We start from the raw sequence: 21,077 nt of genomic DNA on the forward strand, positions 1-21,077 counted from the left end.
AAAAACCCACGACCCGCCGGGACCCCCTCTCAACAACAGGAAGGTAAGCAGGACTCTGATTCTGTGCACTGGGACTTGACGTGGGGAAGCTGCGGCTTGCGGGAGGGTGAGCCCCGGGTTGGAGGTGAGCCGGCAGCGAAGGATGGGCAGGGCCGGGTGGGGGCGAGGGCCGGAGCCCGGAGGGGCGGGCGCCTTACCGCGGCTTGCTGGAAGGCGCCCTTGGTGTAGGTGCCGCCACCGCGGTAGGTGATGGCCGGGATCTCGCGGCTGAGCAGCGCGCACTTGTGCTGGTGCGCGCGGCTGTGGGAGATGTAATCGACGCGCGGCACCACGTTGTTCTTGGACGAGAAGGTCACGATGGCCACGCGCGTGGCCGTGGACACCACGGGGAAGTCGGAGAGCAGCTTGCGGACGAACTTGAGCTCGCTGAGGAAGTTGGCTTGGCCCACGCTGGACGACTCGTCCACCAGGAAGACGAGCTCCAGGCGCTCGCTGAGCTCCCGCAGCCGCCGCACGCGCCGCCGGAACGCCTGGCCCAGCCGCTCCACTTTGCTCTCCGCCGCGTCCTCGGCGGGCGCGGGCGGCGCGGGTAGCCGCCCGGGGGCTCCCGGCGCGGTCTCGGGGAAGAGGCGGAAGCTGAAGTTGCGCGACGGGGACATCTGCTGAAAGGTCGCCCAGCCCGAAACGAGCGCCAGACCCCAGCAACAAAAGGCCAGGCGCGGCCACATCGCGCTGGAGACGGAGCGGCCGGGCCGGAGCGCAGGCGTCGGCCCCGGCGCGGAGGGACGCTCGGCCGCCCGGCTCGCGGAGGGGCGTGCGCGGCGCGGGCGCTGGGCGGCGGCGGGAGCCGGGCGGCGGCGGGAGCCTCGGCGCCCTCTTATCCCAGCCTGGGGACACCGGCGGACGCCCGCGGCTCCGGGGCTCGCGGGGAACGGCGCGCGCTCTCTACCCCTCGCGCTCTCGCCTTTTTCCTTCCCTCTCGCCTCCTCCCTCTCTCTCCGAAGCCTATAAAATGTTTGAAGGCAAGGGGGCAGTCAAGAAAAATCTCCCGCGTCCCTCCTTCGCCCGCTCTCTTCCTCCTCTCTCTGTCTCTCCCGCTCCCCTCGCCTCTCTCCTTCCTCTATCTCTGCCTCTATCTCTCTCCTCCCCCTCTCATTCTCCTCCCGGGCTCAGGCCAAAGACTCGGAGATTCCATGACACCAGAACCCCGCGTCTGTCAGGCTGTCAACATTCCCGCAGCAAGCGCACCAGCGCCGAAGCCCTGATTGATCCCATATGTCTGGCAGGAGCTGCAGAGGAATTCACTGGAGATGGATCCAGATACCGAGAGTGCCACAGTAATTGGAAACACTTTGTAGAGGAAAACACACACGGACTGGCCAGCGGGTTGAAAGCATCCTTTGAAAACTGCTTGCTCACCTTTTGTGTCTCTTTTCCCTCCCCGCCGGTGTCCCACAGCCCTCACCAAATAGATGTTTATTTGACTTTGCTGGTGGGGATTTCTGGTCCGTAGTGTGTGTAGGTGTGTAGACTCGCCCCCTCAGACCACACCATGTAGGGACTACATCTACCCCTACGCATCCATGGGCATAATCTGTCCTGCTGCTTCGTCCATGAATTTACTTATTCACTGGTTTGTTCATTCATTCATGCAACAAATACCTTTGAGCACCTATTATGTGCTAGGACACCAGGAATATAAGGAGAGACAAAAACGGCCATGGATATCTTGTCTCCAGGGAACTTACTGGGTAACAAGTGAGGTGACATTAGCCAGATATTCCACAAAGGGTATATATAATTATGGCCCTCAATGTAAGTGCTAGGAAGGAGATCTCTGTAGACAGACTTGACCTTGAAGAGGTCAGGGAAACCTTCTCTAAGAACCTGTTGGAATCTGAAGAATGAGTAGTGTTCCTTTACTGCCAGTACACTCTCATGTATCCGTGGTCTGTTTCAACAGCCAAGACCCATAGAGGTCTATTTCCCTGACGTTGAGTGGTACCTGGCACATAGCTACTGTGAAACACAGATTGCCACCTAGGTGTGGTTTTTCCAAAACAAGATCCTAAAAGTAAAAGCATACTTTGCATTAGAGGCAGGGACCTCGGTTAAAATATTCCAGCTTGTGGAGGAGTCAGGAGGCTTGTGAAGAAAGGCCCCTGCAGTTTCGAAACCATCTAAACCAAGTTACTTCCAAACCTTGGCATCAGTTTCTGCATCTATTTCATGATGAAATTCAATGATCTTCAAGTTCCTTCTATCTCTAGTATCAGATGATTTAATTCCATCTATATTTAATGGAATTCCTTCATTGAGAGCATCATAGTGTATTGGTTGAAATGCTAAGGTTCTGGAATCTGTTTGAGGTGAAACCTCAGCTCTACCATTCACTAGTTGTATGCCCTTGACATCAGTTTGCTTATCTGTGAAACAGAGTAATAATAATAGTCTGGTAGGGTGACTGTGAGGACTTAATCACAAAAACCTAAAGTTCTTAGGACAGGGCTTAGAATATAATGTGTCTTCTATAAATGCTGATTCTATCATCGCCACCTTTAATCATGAACATTCTTCAAACTCTCATTTTTCTAACAATATTTATTGACCACCTATCATGTGTCAGAATGTTAGATACTGAGGTTTTATAGTTGACTAAGACTCAGCTCCAGTCCTCCAGAAGTTCAAAGGATATCAGAAGAGAATGTAATTTGGAAACCTTTACAAAGCAGTAAGATGACTGCAGGAATGGAGAAGGGGCAGCAGGAAGGAGAAAGGTCTAAATCCTCCTGGGGAATAAGCAAGACTTCATTTGAGCTGGAAAGAGAGAGAGAGAGTTCTTCCAAATTTTATCTACTCTGTGTTATTTCAAACACATCATCAAGAGCTAACATTTCGGGACTCGGATGTGCCAGGCACCATGGCAACTACAATGTGTACTAGCTCATGTGTTCTCCGCAAAACTCCAGGGGGGTAGACAATTCCACTAGGACTCTTTGGTTGCAAGCATTAGGCACCCAACTTCTCCTCATTTAAATAAAAGGGGATTTCTTGGCTCGCATAACTAAACTGGGGAAAGGGCAGGAGTGGAGCTGGTCTCAAAAGGATTTGGAAAGGAAATCAGGAATTACCTAGGTCTTCCATTTTTCTCTCCCTTATGCTTCTCTTTGCATGTTAGATTTGGTCTCTGTCTTCAGATTTATGATCTGAGAAGGAAAGACTCTTTCCTTTAAGTTTAAAATGTTATCAAAGCAACACTCACCATGACCTTAAAGAAGGACTCCACAAGAGCAGGCATAGGTTATATGCCCATCCCTAAGCCCACTCTGTGATTGAAGGGATGGGCCATCATAATTGTCCTAACTGAGCTCATATACTCAGAGACTGTGGCAGAGACTCCCAGTCACCTACCCACCATATCTGGTATCACCTCCTTCAAGTAATAGAGCTCCTGAGTTTTAGCTAGGCATATGGTATTGAAATAAAGACTACCTATCCCAGTTACCCTTGCAACTGGATGTGGCCATCTGACTAGGTTCTGGACATATATATTCCTTTGCATGGCAGTTTCTAGAAGATCTCTTTAAAAGATAGCTGCTATTTTTTATTTGTTGTCTCTTCCTTTCATCCCCTAATCCATCTTTCTACCTGGAACATGATTACAGTGGCAGAACTCGAGTAGCCATCTTGGACCATGAGAACAATGGTCTCATTCTAGCAATGGGTGAGTAACAATCTGGAAGGAGCCTGACTTCCTGCAGACTTGGTACAGCAGAACCACCATACTCACCTCAGATTTCTCATCTACCTACTTTGATACTGACTTTTCTGTCACATTCTGCTGAACTTGATCCCGACTAATAAACCCAAACCTGTAGCCAGAGGCTATCTTTCAACACATGCTTTGCTTTACCTCAGTGTAGTGGCAGAAAAAAGGAGAACATTATGAATTGCTCATGGGCTCCTAAAGTTGTCCCAAAAGGGACACACATCACTTTTGCTTCATTTCATTGGCCAAAGAAAGTTTTATGGCCATCTCTAATCCAACGGGAATAAGGAAACAATCCCACCATATTCCCAGGAAGCAAAAGCTAAAAATATTTGACGAATAGAGCAAATAATTACCAAATTAAGTCACATGACAATGAGAAGACAGTTGAGTTCACAATGCAAAGGACAGGGGAAGGGGGAAGAAAAGCAAAGGAATGATAAAAGCCTAGAAAGTTTAGCCTACCCTAAAATTTAGGACATTCCTACAGGAGAGAGTTATAAATCAGTTTCTGCAAGCTCTTTCTGATCATTGGTTCAGGACAGTAAATATACCTGATGACTACTCTATTTACATATAACTGTGGTAAATTATGTAATAGTGTCTGGTTCTAACAAGAGTTCTAATTAATCACCCATAGGGATTAGGCTATAGTCCTCTTTTCTACCTTTTTCATTCATCCCTGGAATCTTTGTCTTTCTTTGCATTAAAAAACACTGGATTAAATCAAAATATAGTTATTAAAATATTGTTAAAAAATAAATGTGTCATGGGGCACCTGGGTAGGTCAGTCAGTTAAGCATCTGGCTCAGGTAGTGATCTCAGGGTCGTGAGATCAGTCCGGTGTGGGGCTCTGCGCTGGGTGTGGATCCTGGTTATGATTCTCTCTCTCTCTCTCCCTCTCCCTCTGTTCCTCCTCCACACCCCTCCCTATTCATGCACACATGCCCTCTCTCTCTCTCAAAAAAGAAAAATAAAAACAACAAAAACTAAATATGTCATATAGTAATACATGTACTTCTTCTTTATGACCACATTAAATAACATTATCTATCAACTGTTCCAGTAAATGCCTTATTTTCAAAGCAGCGATATTTTGTGGTGTTTGGCATGGGTCTAGGCACATTTAAAGCTTCCTGGATAATTCCAACACATGCCCTCTGGGTGAGTACCTATGCCAACATGTCATTGTGTACCTGCAACAGGCTGAACAGTCAGGATTATGTTCATCATCCTCATGGTAAGATGGGGACATAGAGAATATTATTAAGACTGCAGTTCCAGGGCGCCTGGGTGGCTCAGTGGGTTAAAGGGATCAGGCCTGGGATCAAGGCCCACATCGGGCTCTCGGCTCTCTGCTCAGCAGGGAGCCTCTTTCCGCCTCTCTCTCTCTCTCTCTCTGCCTGCCTCTCTGCCTACTTGTGATCTCTGCCTGTCAAATAAATAAATAAAATCTTAAAAAAAAAAAAAAAAAGACTGCAGTTCCAATCTTGGCACTACTCTGCAGAGCTCTCTAGTGTTTATACTCTCTAGTCTAAAGCCGTGGTTCTTAATGGGGGTTGACTTCGCAGGGAACAATGGGCAAAACTTGGAAATATTTGGGGAGAGGGCAGTGTTACCAGTGTCTCATGTACAGGCCAGAAATGCAACTAAACATCCTAGAAAGCATCAGAGAACCTCCGCAACAAAGAATCATCCAGACCAATATGGCCATTACAACAAGTTTCAGAAACCCTGGTTTAACCCACAATAGATAACAGACTCAGAAAATGATTAACTTTCATGATACCCAGAAACTGAGAAAAAGAAGCCACCAAAAGGTACTGAAATGGAAACTAGAGCTAAACTGAGGGGAAAAAAATTACCCTCGTGTCATTCTATGAAATAAAGACTCCCATGGTGGGGGGGGGGTGTTGATACAGTCAGGAATGGGGAAGGCATTATATTTTTCTCACCACCTGTGTGCTATCTCAGAGTGCCACTGTTTGGTCAACGAAAGACTGAATTTCCATCCATGTCTATCTACTGAGACCTGTGCTAGTGGGCACCCACCCTTCAGTGCAACCATCTTTGCACGTTGAAGCAGGTGCTGTAAGAAGATAGGACACATGTGTGTTTGGGGAAACATGGAGGGGGGACCAAAAAAGAGAGCAGAGTTATACTGGCAAAGATCCTTCTGTGACATCAGGCATTAAGTCAAGTAAATGGAAGTAGAGCAGGAATTTTTTTCAGATTCCATGTGTCCTGGGAATAGTGTCTTGTTTTAAAAATTTGTAACAGTGTTAGCTAATCATAGGACAGGCAGTAATGACTGGAGGAAGATGCCCCCTTGTGACTGTATTCTAGAAGAGTATCTTTTTATTGGGTGTTTAACAAAGATAGTCTCCCACATACAGAGGCTGGAAAAATAAACTACCTTGTAGTAGTTTGAGTAGAATTACCTGAAGATGGAGTTTAGGATAGAAAAGTCCTAGCAGTAGACACTGCAAACAATTGAAACACCGTATCTGTAAATAAATGTTGCAAATCTGGTTACAACACAAGATACAGATTGGAAAAAAAAAATGTAAGCGCACGTTATTTTATGTGTTTCATCTCATTTGAGCCTGCCATAAATTCTGAAATAAATATTACAGTCACACCATTTTTATAGGTAAAGTAATAGAACTTATAAAGGTGTCCACAGAATCAAAAAATATAAATGGTTTACTGCTATTACCTTTCGATGCATAGCAGGTTCAGTGTGCTGTGCTTTGGTAGCAATGCAATCTTGCAGTGAGGCGGCCCATGAAGTTATCATTTGTGTCAATCTCTCATTTGTTTGCCCTCAGATAATTTAGTATCTGATTTCTGAAGGATAAACCTAAGCCTTGACAAACCCCCGAGGAAGGCCTCAAAAGGAGTTCTGATCTGGTAGTCTACTCCACACAATGCCATCAGCCAACATAGTTCTGGAGACTCTCCAACGAGTCCCATGTGGTAGTGTGCCGGCCTGCTGGAACCGCTCCAGTCACCCTGCCCCAAGTCTGTCATGTGCAGGCACTGACTGGTCATTTGACATGATGAAATTCATCTCTTCAGACATGTAGCTTCAAAGAAAATGGTCCCAAGACTCGTGTTTTGCACAGATCACATCACACCATCACCTTTGCCTTGTGTTTGGGTGGCTGAAGTCCAGTGGAAGTTGTCTTGATTGTCTCCTGACCTAATGAGGCATCTACTGTTCGTTGGCCTTCCTGTTCATATGAAAAGTACCTTGGTCTCAAAACAATCTTGGGAAAAGCAGGTGTTCTTATGCAGGAAATCCGAGCATCAGGAGCACATTTCCAAACAACAATTGGGGTTGTCCTTGGCTAAACTTTGCAGGATTTGCATCTTGAACTGGCAAAAGGCACATGCATTGACAATCTTACATGTGGTACTGCTAAGCACCCCAAGCTTCTAGAATGGTCTGTAGGCTGACTTTCTTCAGGCTGGCCTTAGGCTCACAGTGACCATCTCCTTTACTTCTTCAGAAACAGTCATCCACAAAGGAGTGTGCCCCACACATTGCCTATATCCTTGAATTTGTGAACCAGCTTTTCAAAGGTGCATGGGAGATGTTATTTCTTCCAGAAGGACATGCACTGAAGGACTCTGTAGATCCACCAGCCCTGTGTCCCCTCAGAAGTAGTGGCTTAATGTGTTCATCTTTCATTATCTTCAATCTGTAAAAAATAAAATACTATCATCTTTGTTTCTAAATACTACACTCAAGGTCAAGGCTTGAACCAAACTCTGTGATTTCCAGCATAATTCTAGAGTTTGCTGCGCTAATAACAAATAATAATGATGGCAAAAGTCTTAAAAAAAAAAAGGCATGTTCTTTCTTATCTCTTTTCTTTTTCTACCAGTGTGTGAAATACAAAAGAATCAGTAAGGATAACTAATTTCCTACTGACAAAGTATACCGCTATCACTGTCTTTGGAGGCAGCTTTAACTACGGTTACTTTATAAATTTTATTTTTAAGATTATCATACAGTAAAACTGACTTCTTCTGTGTACAGTTTCATGGATTCAGACACCTGTAACAGATTCACATAACTACGACCAAAATCAGTATATAGAACAGGTCCACTCACTCCAAAAAACTCTCTCTGTAGTTATGCCCTCTCCTTACTCTTAACCCCCAGGCAACCCACTTCTCTGTTTTATAATACTATATTTTATCTTTTTGAGGATCATATAAATGAATCATACAGCATGTATTTTTTGGAGACTGTTTTTTTTTTTTTTTCACCTAGCATAATAACTTTGAGATTCTTCTGAGTTTGTATACAGGTTTTTGTGTAAACTTAAGATTTCATTTATTTAGGCTAAATACTCAAGGATGGGATTACTAGATCATATTTAATGTTATAAGAAACTGCCCAAATGTTTTCAGAGTGGTACACATACCATTTCTCATTTGTGATAGAAACAGAAATGTGTGAGAGTTCTAGTGGCGATGCATCCCTTCCAGCATTTGGTACTGTGTGTATTACGGGGCGAGGAGGCAGGGAGGAGGATCTCTATTGTATATATATCACCATTCAAATAAGTATGTAATGGTATCTCATCATGGCTTTAATTTGCATTACCAAATGGTTAGTGATGTTGAACATCTTACTCCTTCTTCATTACTGAAATTGTGGGTTTCCTGCTGCCTGAAGAACTTCTGCTCTGAATTTTTGTAGAGCAGATCTGCTGGCACAAATCTTAGTTATCTTTGATCTGAAAATGTGTTTATTTCATCCTAATTCCTGAAGGCTATTTTGTTGAAGATGTATACTATATTTATAGATACAGATTGTATAAAGTTCTATAAATATAGATATATAGTAGATCAATAGATATAGATTTACTCACATATGTAATTATAAAATTATGTATAATTATAGATTGATAGTCCTCCCCCTTTCTCTATTGCCTTGAGTCTACTATTGGGCCCATTTAGGAAATTTTAAATTTCAGTTCTTGTATATTTCAGTTCTCATATTTTCATTTGATTCTTCTTAATATCTTCTATTTGCTGGAATAATCTATTTTTCCATTTGTCTCAAGAGTGTTTATAGTTTTGAGATATCTGTATACCTTCTTTAAAGTCCTTGTGATGTAATTCCAATTACATAGTCCTAATATCTACCATTATCCTCCACGCAAGTTGTGATTTCTTTTTTTATATGGTGAGTAAATTTTTTAAAATTTTTTTATAAAAATATAATGTATTATTAGCCCCAGGGATACAGGTCTGTGAATCACCAGGTTTACACACTTCACAGCTCTATATGGTGAGTAATTTTTAATTATATCCTGAATATTTTAAATATGTTATGTGATTCTGGATCTTGTTTAAATCCCTTAGAAAGTGTTGATGTTTTCATTTTAGTTGGCAGTTAACCTTAGAAGTTTCAGGCCACAAGATCCAACCAGACTTTTATGTGTGCTAGTTCCAATGTTAGTTCAGATTTCAAAGTTTTTGCAATGCTATTAGACCTTCTGCTAGTGTGAGCTCCCCAGGGGTCAGTCTGGAACCTGTGTAGCATTCAGTTACTCATGAAGACCAACCAAGTCCATGCATAAGCAGCCTAGAAGACCCAAGCCCTTTGCTTCCCATGATTGCCCATTTATATTCCCAATTTCTGGGGCTCCCCTCTTCAGTCCTCTGCCCAAAAAACTGATAATTTAGTTATCCTACTCTCCTGCCCCCTTCTGGGACTACATCTGAATTTGGGCCAAATGGCAGGAGGACAGAAAGGTTTCCCCACATCCTCCTGGATTTTCAGCTCTGTTGAGAGAGAGAATCTCCTCCAGGGTTTGGCCCCTGCAATTTCTGTTTGCACTGCAGCCGCTGAAGTCACTGCAGCCACCACGAGATTGCCTGAGGTTTGGGAAGCATGAAAACAGAGGGGAAAACACTCTGTCTCTGCACCAATGCCTGTCTACTTCGGGGTTTCAGACTGTTGCATTCCACCTGGGGAATCCTGGAGGGGGAAAAAATGGTAAACTCATTGCTGGCACTTTGAATTCTGACCTTCTTCCCCAAGTCCCCTGCTACTACTAACTTTTCTGAGTCCTCAAATAGTGGCCCCATGCTCCTGTACAGATTGACTGTATAGCTGTATTCAGGGGAAGAAACTGGGTGGAGTAAACTTATTCCATCTTGCACAGAACTGGAAACATTACTTTTTAGCTTGAATAACAACTTTATTTTCCTCCATTACTCTCCCAAGGTTATGTGTCCATTTAAAGTTTTATATCTTTTCTTAAGAAAGTTTTAGTCATTAACATTTTCTTAGGAAATTGTCCTTAATTCAAATGTAAATTTAAAAATTTATTAACAGAGATTTAAGTAGCATACGTTTCCAATTATTGTATTCTCTTCTACATATATGGTGTCATTTAGTTTCTTTGCAATATTATATATGGCTCATTTTACTTTTCTCTTGATTACTTGCATGAACATTTTTACTGATTGTGCTTTTTAGAGACCCCAAACTTGGACTTTTTGTTTTTTGATACATTAACTTATGCTTTTACCCTGAACAATTTCTTCTGTAGTTCCTTGACTTGAATCCTTTGTTTATTTTTATTTATTCTGCTTTTTAAATAGAGCTCTTAGGGGTATCATTTCCCACACAGTCTAGTTTCAGCTAAATCTTATGTGTAGTGCATGATTATTCTCTAAACACCCTATAATTGGACTTTTTTTCCTCTTTGGTCCAGAAATTATTGAAGTGGGTGATTTTTTTTATTTTAATATTTTATTTTTATAATTTTAATTCCAAGTATTTGTTTGTACATTTTGTTAATGTATTTTAAAATTAATTTCCAGGGCACCTGGGTGGCTCAGTGGGTTAAGCCGCTGCCTTCGGCTCAGGTCATGATCTCGGGGTCCTGGGATCAAGTCCCGCATCGGGCTCTCTGCTTAGTGGGGAGCCTGCTTCCCTCTCTCTCTCTCTGCCTGCCTCTCTGTCTACTGTGATCTCTCTCTGTCAAAATAAATAAATAAAATCTTTAAAATTAATTTCCAGGTTTATTTCATCGAGGGCATACAACAAGTCTTTTCCTATTGAAATCTTCTATGACCTAATATATGTCATTAGGTTTTGAGACATTTTTAGTTGTAAGATATAAATTCTTCTCTTATAAAACAGTTTTACTGTACACATTATCTAAATGCTCTATATCCTTATTCACTTTAATCTATCCCATCTGTTCAAGACTGAAAGTGTGTTAAATTCTGGTACAGTCATTTTTTTGACAATTTATACTTACATTTTTAGCTTTGCTTCATATTTTTGTGATATATTAAGTTTTATGCATGAATGTTCAGAATGGTTATATATTCTCTGTGAATAAAGATATACTCATTAGCAAGGTAACTTTAACAATATAAAATTAGCCTTTGTTCATTTACCACATTTACTTTGAACTTCATTATGTTTGGATGGCACCTCAGGTTTATTATAATAATAATAATTATTATTATTATCAATATCACTACTTTCAATTTACTTGATATTTCCTTAGTCTTTTTTAATCCCCTCTTTTAGACTGTCTCTCTTCAATATGCCTTAAAAGGATATTAGATTTCTGACAGACTTAAGAAATAAATATAAGTTAAATCATAAATAAGAAGAATATACAGATGAACATTTCTAATGTTCATGTAGAGAACATTGATTTATTTGACCACATAGCAATTAACACTTTTATTCATCATAAAATATTATTAAACAAATTAGAAGGAAAAAGACAGATAGAAAATGGCAGAAAAAAATCTTATTATCCTTACATATAAAGCACCCTTGTCAGTCTACATTAGCAAGACAACTGAAAATATGGACAAAGGATAATGGAAAAGCAATTCACCAAGGAATATGTTCAGATGGATACCAAGCATATGAAAAACCATTCAGCCACATTTTTAATTGTGGAACTAGGCATCATAATTAAAACAAGAAACTTTTTTCTTTGCATTTCACGTTGGCAAGAATTACTGAATATATATTCAGCCCCAGACTGGCGAAGGCTGAGTAGCAGACACAAAGCACATGTGTTTCTATTCTTCCATCCCTCATCGAAGTTAAACATCACTAATTTATCTTAGCGTTCTTTGCTGCTGGGACCACATGTGGTCTTCCAGTCCTCCTCATAAAGGAGTGCCAGGTCACCACCACTAATTAATTGATGCTGGTACTCCAGATGGAATCTATCTGCCATCCCTAAAGTTTGATGAAAGTGGGGCTGTTATACATGGTTACCCTTGGAGGCCTGATTCAATAATATGATTTTTTAAAAAATTATAATGATCATATTCTTTAACAAAGCATCCTCTCAAAGCAGATAATCAGAAATGAGTACACATTTATGTATGAGGCTGGAATTTCTAGTACTAATTACAAAAGTGACATATTGGGAATATTGGCAATAATCTTAACATAAAATAATTTGAGAATGATTAGATAAAGCATATTTGATGCATACAAAGAAAATTTACAATTAGTATGCTTATATGTTCTCAAAAAAGTTCAGGGCTCTAAAAATGCTCAATACATCCTGCTAAATTGGGAGGTGGGGAGGCAAACACACACACTTGTGTAATGTGAATGAAGAAAATACACGTAGAAAATGATGCAAGGAAACATAAAAATGTAATAATGCTTATTTTAAGGTAGAACAATTGCTACGGGTGGTTATTTCATTCATTATATTTTAAGCTACAGAATATACCTTGGTATTCACATCCAGATAGTGCTGAGGAGATCGTACAGAGGATGTGACTGTTGGTTGACCTTGAGCCAGACCCAGACAACTGGAGGCTGCCTACCACATCCCCTGCCCTTGGAATGTATCTTCTGGCCACCATTCCCACAGCAGGAAGCATATTCAAGGAGGCAGCCTTGAGAGAACAATGTGTTGTTGAGACCATCTGGATGGTATGTATGACTAAATCTAGTTAAATCCTCTAAATAAACTTAAGGTTCTGTAGGTGGGTATGGAGGTCTACTGATATTTTAGCTGACAAGTCTCCTATATAAATTCCCCCACTTTATTAAACCTGCCACCTATCAATCTGGAGTGGTCTGCCTCTTTCTTTTATCTCTCGCTGCCCTCCAGGCAGAGGGGCAATTTTCAGATTACACCTGGGAAACCTTCAAATTTGAGAACCAAGAATATAGATATTATAAAATATGTATCAGTGGTAACCTATGGTTAAGTAAATTCAATATTGTAAACCTCCCGAGGTCTCTATATCTAATATAAAAATGTTTTTTTTTCAAATTCTGGCTTTGTATACATAGCGGTTTCTGATGATCTATGGAGTATAACCACTCTAAAACTTAATGGCTTAAAACAATTACTATTAACTTTTAAGATTCTGTTGGTTAATTGGTCTCCCATCCAAGTACTAACCAGGCCCAACCCTGCTTAGCTTCCGAGATCAGACGAGATCGGGCGTGTTCAGGGTGGTATGGCCGTAGACGGTTAATTGGGATCAGTTGACTGGGTCTCATTCAGCTCTCATGGGATTCCAATTACACAGAGGCTGTGGCTGGAGTTACCTAGAGCGTCAACCAACCAGGACATCCAAGGTGGCTTCCCCACTCACAAGTGTGAAACTCAGTGCATTTCCATGTAGTTTTTTTTCCAAAAGAAAAGCCCCGACTTTTGACATGGTGGCTCGCAGCTTCAGCAGGCAAGAAGCAGAACCACTGAGCCTGTGAAGAGTGATGACTGGAGATGGCATGCCATCACTTCAGCCATACTCTAATGGTCAAGCAGACAGAAAGTCTATCTAATCTTAAGGGAGTGGAGAAAGAGACTCTCTACCTCTTGACTGGGAAGCAGTGAGTTCAACACTGCAGAAAATCACGTGGAATGAAAATTATTATCGTGGACCTCTTCAGAAAATATACTCGGTCACTCAGTATTAGAAGCAAATCTATCACTTTGAAGGATCTCGTACCTATTCTCCAACTTGCCAGCCTCATAACTAAGGATTCTAAGCCTTCAAAGAGCTTTAATGTACTCAGTGGGTCTTAAGCTGATGTAAAGTCTGAAAAAAATGGGAACTTCTCTCTTATTTCACTACTTGATAAAGGACCAATTTCAGTAGCTTAATTTATCCCTTATGGAATGTGATTTGATCTCAGACTTACAGTGTTTGCAAACTTGAAGAGTTTAAAATGAAATAACATACTCCACTAACTTCTGTTCATCCTGTTAATCTGTGCCTTGTTTTCTTCTAGCCAGATGTTTCTTATACTTCATTTGCCTAACAATATTCAGACTAGGAAACGATTCTAGCATTAAAATGATGCACCAAGCATACCCACATTTATTTTCCATATCCTTGGCTCTTTCTAGATCTGTCTTGCATTTTTCAACATCCTTAATGTCTATTGAACCCAGATGGAATCTAAGTTTGCCAGGAAAGAAAGAAAACCAAACATGCGCCAGTATTTTATATTCTTCCATGGTATATGGAAAAGGTCTGAAGATACAATATGCTCTTTAAAATCATGCACACTAGGCATTTAGTTGAAGAAAGTGTGGAGTCAACTTCTGAAATGGCCCCCCATGGCCCCTAATGACCTCTGCCTCCTGATATCCCATGGCATTTTGTAATTCTTTCCCTTTGAATGTGGGTTGGACATAATGAACTTACTTCCAACAAATAAAATATGACAAAGTGTTGGGATGTCACTGTCAAGATTAGGTTTCAGAAGACTCTATTTTCCATTTTTTCACTCTTTTTCACCTCTCCCTCTCTTGTTCTGAAAAAAGCCAGCTGCTGTGTCATGAGATGCCCTATAGAGAAGTCCACATGGCAAGGAACTCATGTCTCTGGCCAACAGCCAACAAGGACCAGCAGCCTGTCTACTGTCACATAGTAAGCTTCAAAGTGGAACTTCTGAAGCCTGTCAACAGCTGTATGTTCCGAAGCTGACCCTTCCACTGTCAAGACTTGAGATAACTGCAGCCCTGGGCAGCATCATGACTGCTACCTTGTGAGATGCTCTGAGCCAGAAAACCCAACTTAGCAACACCTGAAATTCTGAACTATGGAAATGTCAGATACTAAACACTTGGCAGGGAAAGCCACCAAATCTTAGGGTAATTAGACATAGCAGCAGCAATTTGGGTACCTAAAATTTATAGAGAAAGCTCATGTCTTTGGCTCTAAGAACAAAGAAAAGAGCTCCTGTGGTCCAAAGTGTATGGAGGGAATCAACATTTTTTTTTTCTCCCCTTTCTCTTGCTACTTCATTTTGAGGGCAGCCCTGGTAGCACAGTCTCTATACAGAGTGGGGGGATAAAACTCTCAAAGAAATTCTGGCTTTTTATTGTAAGAGATAGAGAGTATAGGGAAAATTCCAGGGAGTAGAGAGCTAGAGGAAGATTCCCTAATTCTATGTATGAACACATATAAGTTGTCATTCATGAGCTCCAAGCGCATGAACAGACACAAAGAAGAACAGCTTTGAGAACTGAGCAACAATATAAACCACTATCCATAGCCCTAACTAACCTCTCCACAGTGCATGTATGGAGCAGACCCACGCAACACAGGAAAGTGTTTGAAAACTAAGCTTACATCAGAATCACCACCCACAGAAAGAGAGAGAGAACGTGTGGTCTAAACCTAACTGGATTGATTGTGTGCTAACATAACATAACATAACACAGCATAGCATAACATAACATAACAATGATTGGCATCTCCAGAATTTCACAATATAATACCCCAAATATCCAGGATATACCCCAAAATTACTTCAGAGAAAAAGAAAGATCTGATCACTTTTGAAGGAAAGACAGTTAACAAATTCAAACCCCAAGATGGCCTAGATGTTTGGTATCAGACAAAGATGTTAAAAGAGGTATTATTATACACATGCTCCCTAAGGTAAAAGTGAATATTCTTCAAACTTTTTTTCCTATTTTTCTTTTCTTTTTTCTTTATTTTTACTATTGCATGCAGAGATAACATTTCACCTACATAGAGGCATTTCTTCTAAACAACATTTCTGTTCAAACTGTTTTTTTTTCTTTTTTTCCTTTTCTCTCTTTCTTTTTCCTGTTGCATGTAGAGATAACACTTCACCGACATAGAGGTATTTCTCTCACAGACACTTTGTGTTCAAATTGTTTTTCCCTTTTATCTTTTTTTTCTGTTTTACTGTTGCATGCAGAGATAACATTCTACCTACATAGAGGCATTTCTTCCATAGAAAGGTGAATATTCTTAAAATGCATGACAAGTAGAATTCTTGAGCAAAGAAACTGTAAAAATGAACCAGGTAGAGATTTAAAAACTAAAAAAAATACATTATCTAAAATTTTAAAAGATTAGTGGCTAAAGGGGATGACAGGAAATACTTAGTGAACTTGAAAATAGGTAAATATGATCCAGTTTGAAGGACAGTCAAAAAGATTTTGGGGAAAAAAAAAGAACACAGGTACAATTACCTGTGGGACAATATCAAAGTTCTAATATTCATGTCACTGGAGTCACAGAAAAAAAAGAAGAAATTGACTGAAATATATATATATATATATATATATATATATATATATATATATATACATATATACATATATATATATACAGCTTTTCAGCTGACAAGAAACTAGAAGAACTAGGAACTAGCACACCAGCTCTAAAAGAAATATTAAAGGAAGCTCTTAAAGTTGAAGAAAAATACCAGAGGGAAACTTGGAACTATAGAAGTAAAGAGTGACAGAAATGATAAATATAAAAGTAAATATAATAGATTATTTTCTCCCTTTTGAGTCCTTTAAATATAATCGTCAAATGCAAAAAGTATAAAATTAATTGTCTGGAGAGGCTTTCAGTGTGAGTATGTGAATGTATATTAAAACTATAACATATAGGATGCCTGGATGGCTCAGTTGGTTAAGCAGCTGCCTTAGGCTCAGGTCATGATCCCAGCATCCTGGGATCGAGTCCCACATGGGGCTCCTTGCTCAGCAGGGAGCCCGCTTCTCCCTCTGCCTCTGCCTGCCATTCTGTCTGCCTGTGCTCACTCTCTCTCCCTCTCTCTCTCTGATAAATAAATACAATCTTTAAAAAAAAAAAAAAAAGAACTATAACATAAAGGGACCTATGTGGATATAAGGCTTCTACATTTCTATGTGTTCCAATTAAAAACAGAGACTGGCAGATTAGATTTTAAAGCAGACTCAGCTATATGTTGACGACAGGAAATCTACTTTATATATAAACACAGATTGATAAAAGTAAAAGGAATGTAAAAGATATATTATGAAAATACCAATCAAAAGAATACTACAGTAGCCATATTAACATCAGACAGAGCAGACTTTAGAACAAGGATATATTATCAGTATAACAAAGGACATTAAGTTAATTATTAAATACTAATAAAAGGATCAATTCTCCAAGACATAATAATCCTAAGTATGTGTGCTGCTAACAATAGGCATCAAACTTCATGAAGCAAAAGCTGAAAGATCTAAAAGAGGAAGTGGACAAATTAACAAATACAGTTGGAGATAGCTACAGTCAGTAATCAGTAGAAGAACCAAATGGAAAAATCAGCAAAGACATAGGAGACTTAACACTAATTGCCATTTATAGAACACTTCATCCAACAATAGCAGAATATGCATTATTTTAAAATATTCATAGAATAGTCACCACAATAGATCATATTCTAGGCCATTAAAAAGTCTTAATCAATTTATAAGAATTGAAGTCATACAAAGTATGTGCTCATTATAAATGGAATTAAAAAAGAAATCAATAACAGAAAGACATCTGGAAAATTCCAAGACATTTAGAAATTAAACAACCAATGAGCCAAGAGAAAAATCTCAAGAGAAATTAGAAAATATTTTTAACTGAAAGGAAATGAAAATGCAACCTATCCTAATTTATGGAATATGAGTAAATCAGTACTCACAGAGAAATTTGCAAAATTAAATGCTTATATTAAAAAAAAGAAAAGAAAATTTCAAGTTGGTTATCTAACCTCACATTAAGAAACTAGTGAAGAAGAACAAATTAAACCAGAATAAGCAGAAGGAAGGAAATAGTACATACATTACTAACGGAGTATATTCTCTAAATATCTGAAGAGATATATATGGAGTAGAAAACAGGAAAATCAAAGAAAACCAATTAAACCAAAGAGTAGATCTCTAATAAAACTCCAGCCAGACAAAACATGGAGAAAAAATATACAAATTACCAACATTAAAGGGGAGATAACACTACAGATCTCACAGATACTATAAGGACAGTAAGAGAATACTACAAACAACCCTAAACACATAAATTCAACAACTTAGATGAGATGGATGAATTTCTTGAAAACTATCAACTACTAGAAGCCACTCTAAACCAAATGTTTGGTGACTGGAAGGCATTCATTCATCTCAGAAAACTCTCCAGGTGTTACTCGGGACAATTCCCTGCTCCCAGGTGCTATTTCTCCAGTGTCAGGCTGACTTCCCATCTCCACCTTCCAGCTATCAACAGAGATTAGTTCCAAATTTTGGCCACTGATTCTCTGGTTGCCCCTTTTCCTTATAAACTTCTAATTTCATTTCTTCACCATCCCCTCCCTATCCCTACGCCCTCACGATTTTTGTTGAGAGAATTGATATAATCTTCAGAAAAGACAACCTAGGCTTCTATGGAAAATTTTTTGAAGAGTGTCTGATTAGCTTGAGTCCGTCTCCTTACTATCTGGTGCCCAAACTTTCTTAGCAGCAATGTGTGCACTTGGTATTGGTGTTCACTCAGGAAGAATCAAAGCACTTTCCTGCTACTCTGTACATGGCCAAGATCTCAGTCAAGAGCCTTTCTTCATCTAGCCACACTACTTTCCAAATCAACCTGTTATCAGTAGCATGTGGCTTGTCTCATGAGCTTTACTTCCTGCTTTGAAGAATCAACAGAGTTCTCAGTGTTGAAGGCTCCTTGCTCAAATAATCGTGATAAGGTTAGGATGCTAAAAGGACATCTGCTATAGCTCTTCCTTCTAATTTATACAATTTATGCCTATAGATTCTGGTTTATGGATTAACTTCTAGGGTTCCTCCTCTCTTGTGAACTTCCCAGGTAGTTTATGTGAGTTTATAATAAGATGGGAAATACATATTCAAAAACACAATTCTCATCTCTGACAAATGATTAAGTAGATTTTTACCAATTTCTTATAATTCTGGAGTTGTGTCCCCCAACTAATACTAATACTGGACAAATATATATTCTCAGGCAGCATTTGCCACTCCCTTGACAGGTATGACAAGTTATATTCCTGGCAATATTTTGAGAGAACACAAGAGCAATGGAGTTTGTAATAGATTCACTAATGAAGCCAAAAAGTTATAATGTTTGAACTTCCCAAAAGCCACCCCCATAATTAATACGAATTTCTTTAAACCACTAGAACTGGGCCTCATTCCTCTCCCACACTTTCTGGGAATTCTGACTGCCATCCAGGATCTTCCCTATGATTTAAGATCAAGAGGACATGGTCTTTATGGTGTCTCCCAAACCGGATTTCTCTTAGTTACATGTTGACTACCAGCTTCTCATTGAAGTGATCCCCAACTTTGCAGAAACACCTGAATGCTGGCACCAACACCTCTCTGAGCTGAGCCCCTGCCTTGCCTTTTTAATTTTTTTGTAACCAAAATCCATGGTATGTGCTTCTCTAAGAAAATATAACTCCTGCTCCCTCCTTTCTGTCTTTCAACAGCTAGCAGGCACTGCCTACCATCCCTCTTACACAAAGTTACCTCTTTATGCTCTACCCCTTACTTAAACAGGTATTTCCCTCTTTTGTTCTCTTGTTTCCTTTTCTAAATCCCTAGGAGTATTAAATTTAGGGCTTGATTTTCACTTGGAAATGTTTTCCATATTTGTGGCACCAGTGCCACCAGAGGATTTACAGTAGGTCAAGTGAAGAAAAACAGAGTGCAGAATGAATGAATGGAGAATAAAAAAAAAAAAAAAGGCAAAACTCTTTTGCAACAGATCAAAATGCCAGTCAATTATTTACCGCTAGAACACATTTCATTAAATAATTCATGGCTATTCTAAAAACTATAGCTAGTTGGATTAATCAAAAAAATGAATTTGTATAGTCATTCTCCTTTAAAACACAGATGTTCACATTTGAATGTCTGAGGAATTTTTTGAATTCTTTTAAAAAGATTTATTTATTTTAGAGAGAGAATGTGCACAGGGGGAGGGGCTGAGAATCTCAAGCAGACTGCCTGCTGTGTGTGGGGCCTCATGCAGGGCTTGATCTCACAACCATGAAATGGAGACCTCAACTGAAAATAAGAATCAGACAACCAAGTGACTAAGCAACCTAGGTGCCCCAAATGCCTGAGGACTTTTTAAAAACACTAATACCTGGGTCTCAGTCACAAAGACTGATTTAACTTGTGTGAGTTGCAACCTGGGCATTAAAATTTTTCAAAGTTCCCCAGGTGACTCTATTGTGCAACAGAATGACTTTACCGTGCAGCCAATTTATCATGAGAACCATCACCAGGAGTCTGATAATACAGATTGCTAGAGTTGCTGATTCAGTAGGTTTGAATGGGGCCTGAGGATTTCCATTCCTAATAAATTCCCAGCAGAAGCCGTTGTTCCAGAGGTCATACAGTGAGAACCACTTTCTCTCTTCCTTTTTTTTTTTTTAAATTAACATGCAACGTATTATTTTTTTTCGGAGGTACAGGTCTATGATTCATCAGTCTTACACAATTCACAGCACTCACCATAGCACATACCCTCCCCAATGTCCATCACCCCATCCCTCACCCACCCCACCCCAGCAACCCTGTTGGTTTCCTGAGACCAAGAGTCTCTTAAGTTTTGTCTCCCTCTCTGGTTTTATCTTGTTTCATTTTTCCTTCCCTTCCCCTATGATCCTCGTCTTGTTTCTCAAATTCCTCAAATCAGGGAGATCATATGATAATTATCTCTCTCTGATTGACTCACTTTGTTTAGCCTAATACCCTCTAGTTCCATCCATGTTGTTGCAAATGGCAAGATTTCAGGGGTTTTGATGGCTGCATAATATTCCTGTGTGTGTGTGTGTACACCACAACTTCTTTATCCATTCATTAATTGATGGACATCTAGGCATCTAGGCTCTTTTCATAGTTTGGCTATTGTGGACATTGCAGCTATAAACATTGGGGTACACATGCCTCTTTGGATCGCTATATTTGTATCTTTGGGGTAAATATCCAGTAGTGCAACTGCT

At 40.0% G+C, this 21,077-nt stretch overlaps 1 protein-coding gene and 1 long non-coding RNA gene across 4 annotated transcripts in view; one reads left to right on the plus strand and one right to left on the minus strand.

The window, feature by feature from the left end:
- The window catches only part of SVEP1 (sushi, von Willebrand factor type A, EGF and pentraxin domain containing 1), a 181,881-nt gene extending 179,976 nt beyond the window's left edge, over window positions 1-1,905 (minus strand). For both annotated transcript variants that reach the window (XM_082696828.1, XM_082696827.1), the window contains exon 1: window positions 198-1,905. In XM_082696828.1, the coding sequence (XP_082552954.1) occupies window positions 198-728 (531 nt within the window). In that variant the 5' untranslated portion in view covers window positions 729-1,905. The remainder of the gene's footprint in view (window positions 1-197) is intronic.
- Window positions 4-16,332, plus strand: LOC309847095. 2 transcript variants are annotated; one of them, XR_014302300.1, is made up of 4 exons: window positions 4-43; window positions 9,638-9,791; window positions 12,544-12,731; window positions 14,584-16,332. It is a non-coding gene; the product is annotated as an uncharacterized lncRNA (long non-coding RNA). The 2 variants fall into 2 exon arrangements; XR_014302301.1 differs by lacking the exon at window positions 14,584-16,332 and adding an exon at window positions 13,340-14,550.
- The last annotated feature ends 4,745 nt before the right edge of the window (window positions 16,333-21,077 follow it).

Source organism: Mustela nivalis, assembly GCF_964662115.1.
Source record: "Mustela nivalis genome assembly, chromosome: 13".
Lineage (NCBI taxonomy): Eukaryota > Metazoa > Chordata > Mammalia > Carnivora > Mustelidae > Mustela > Mustela nivalis.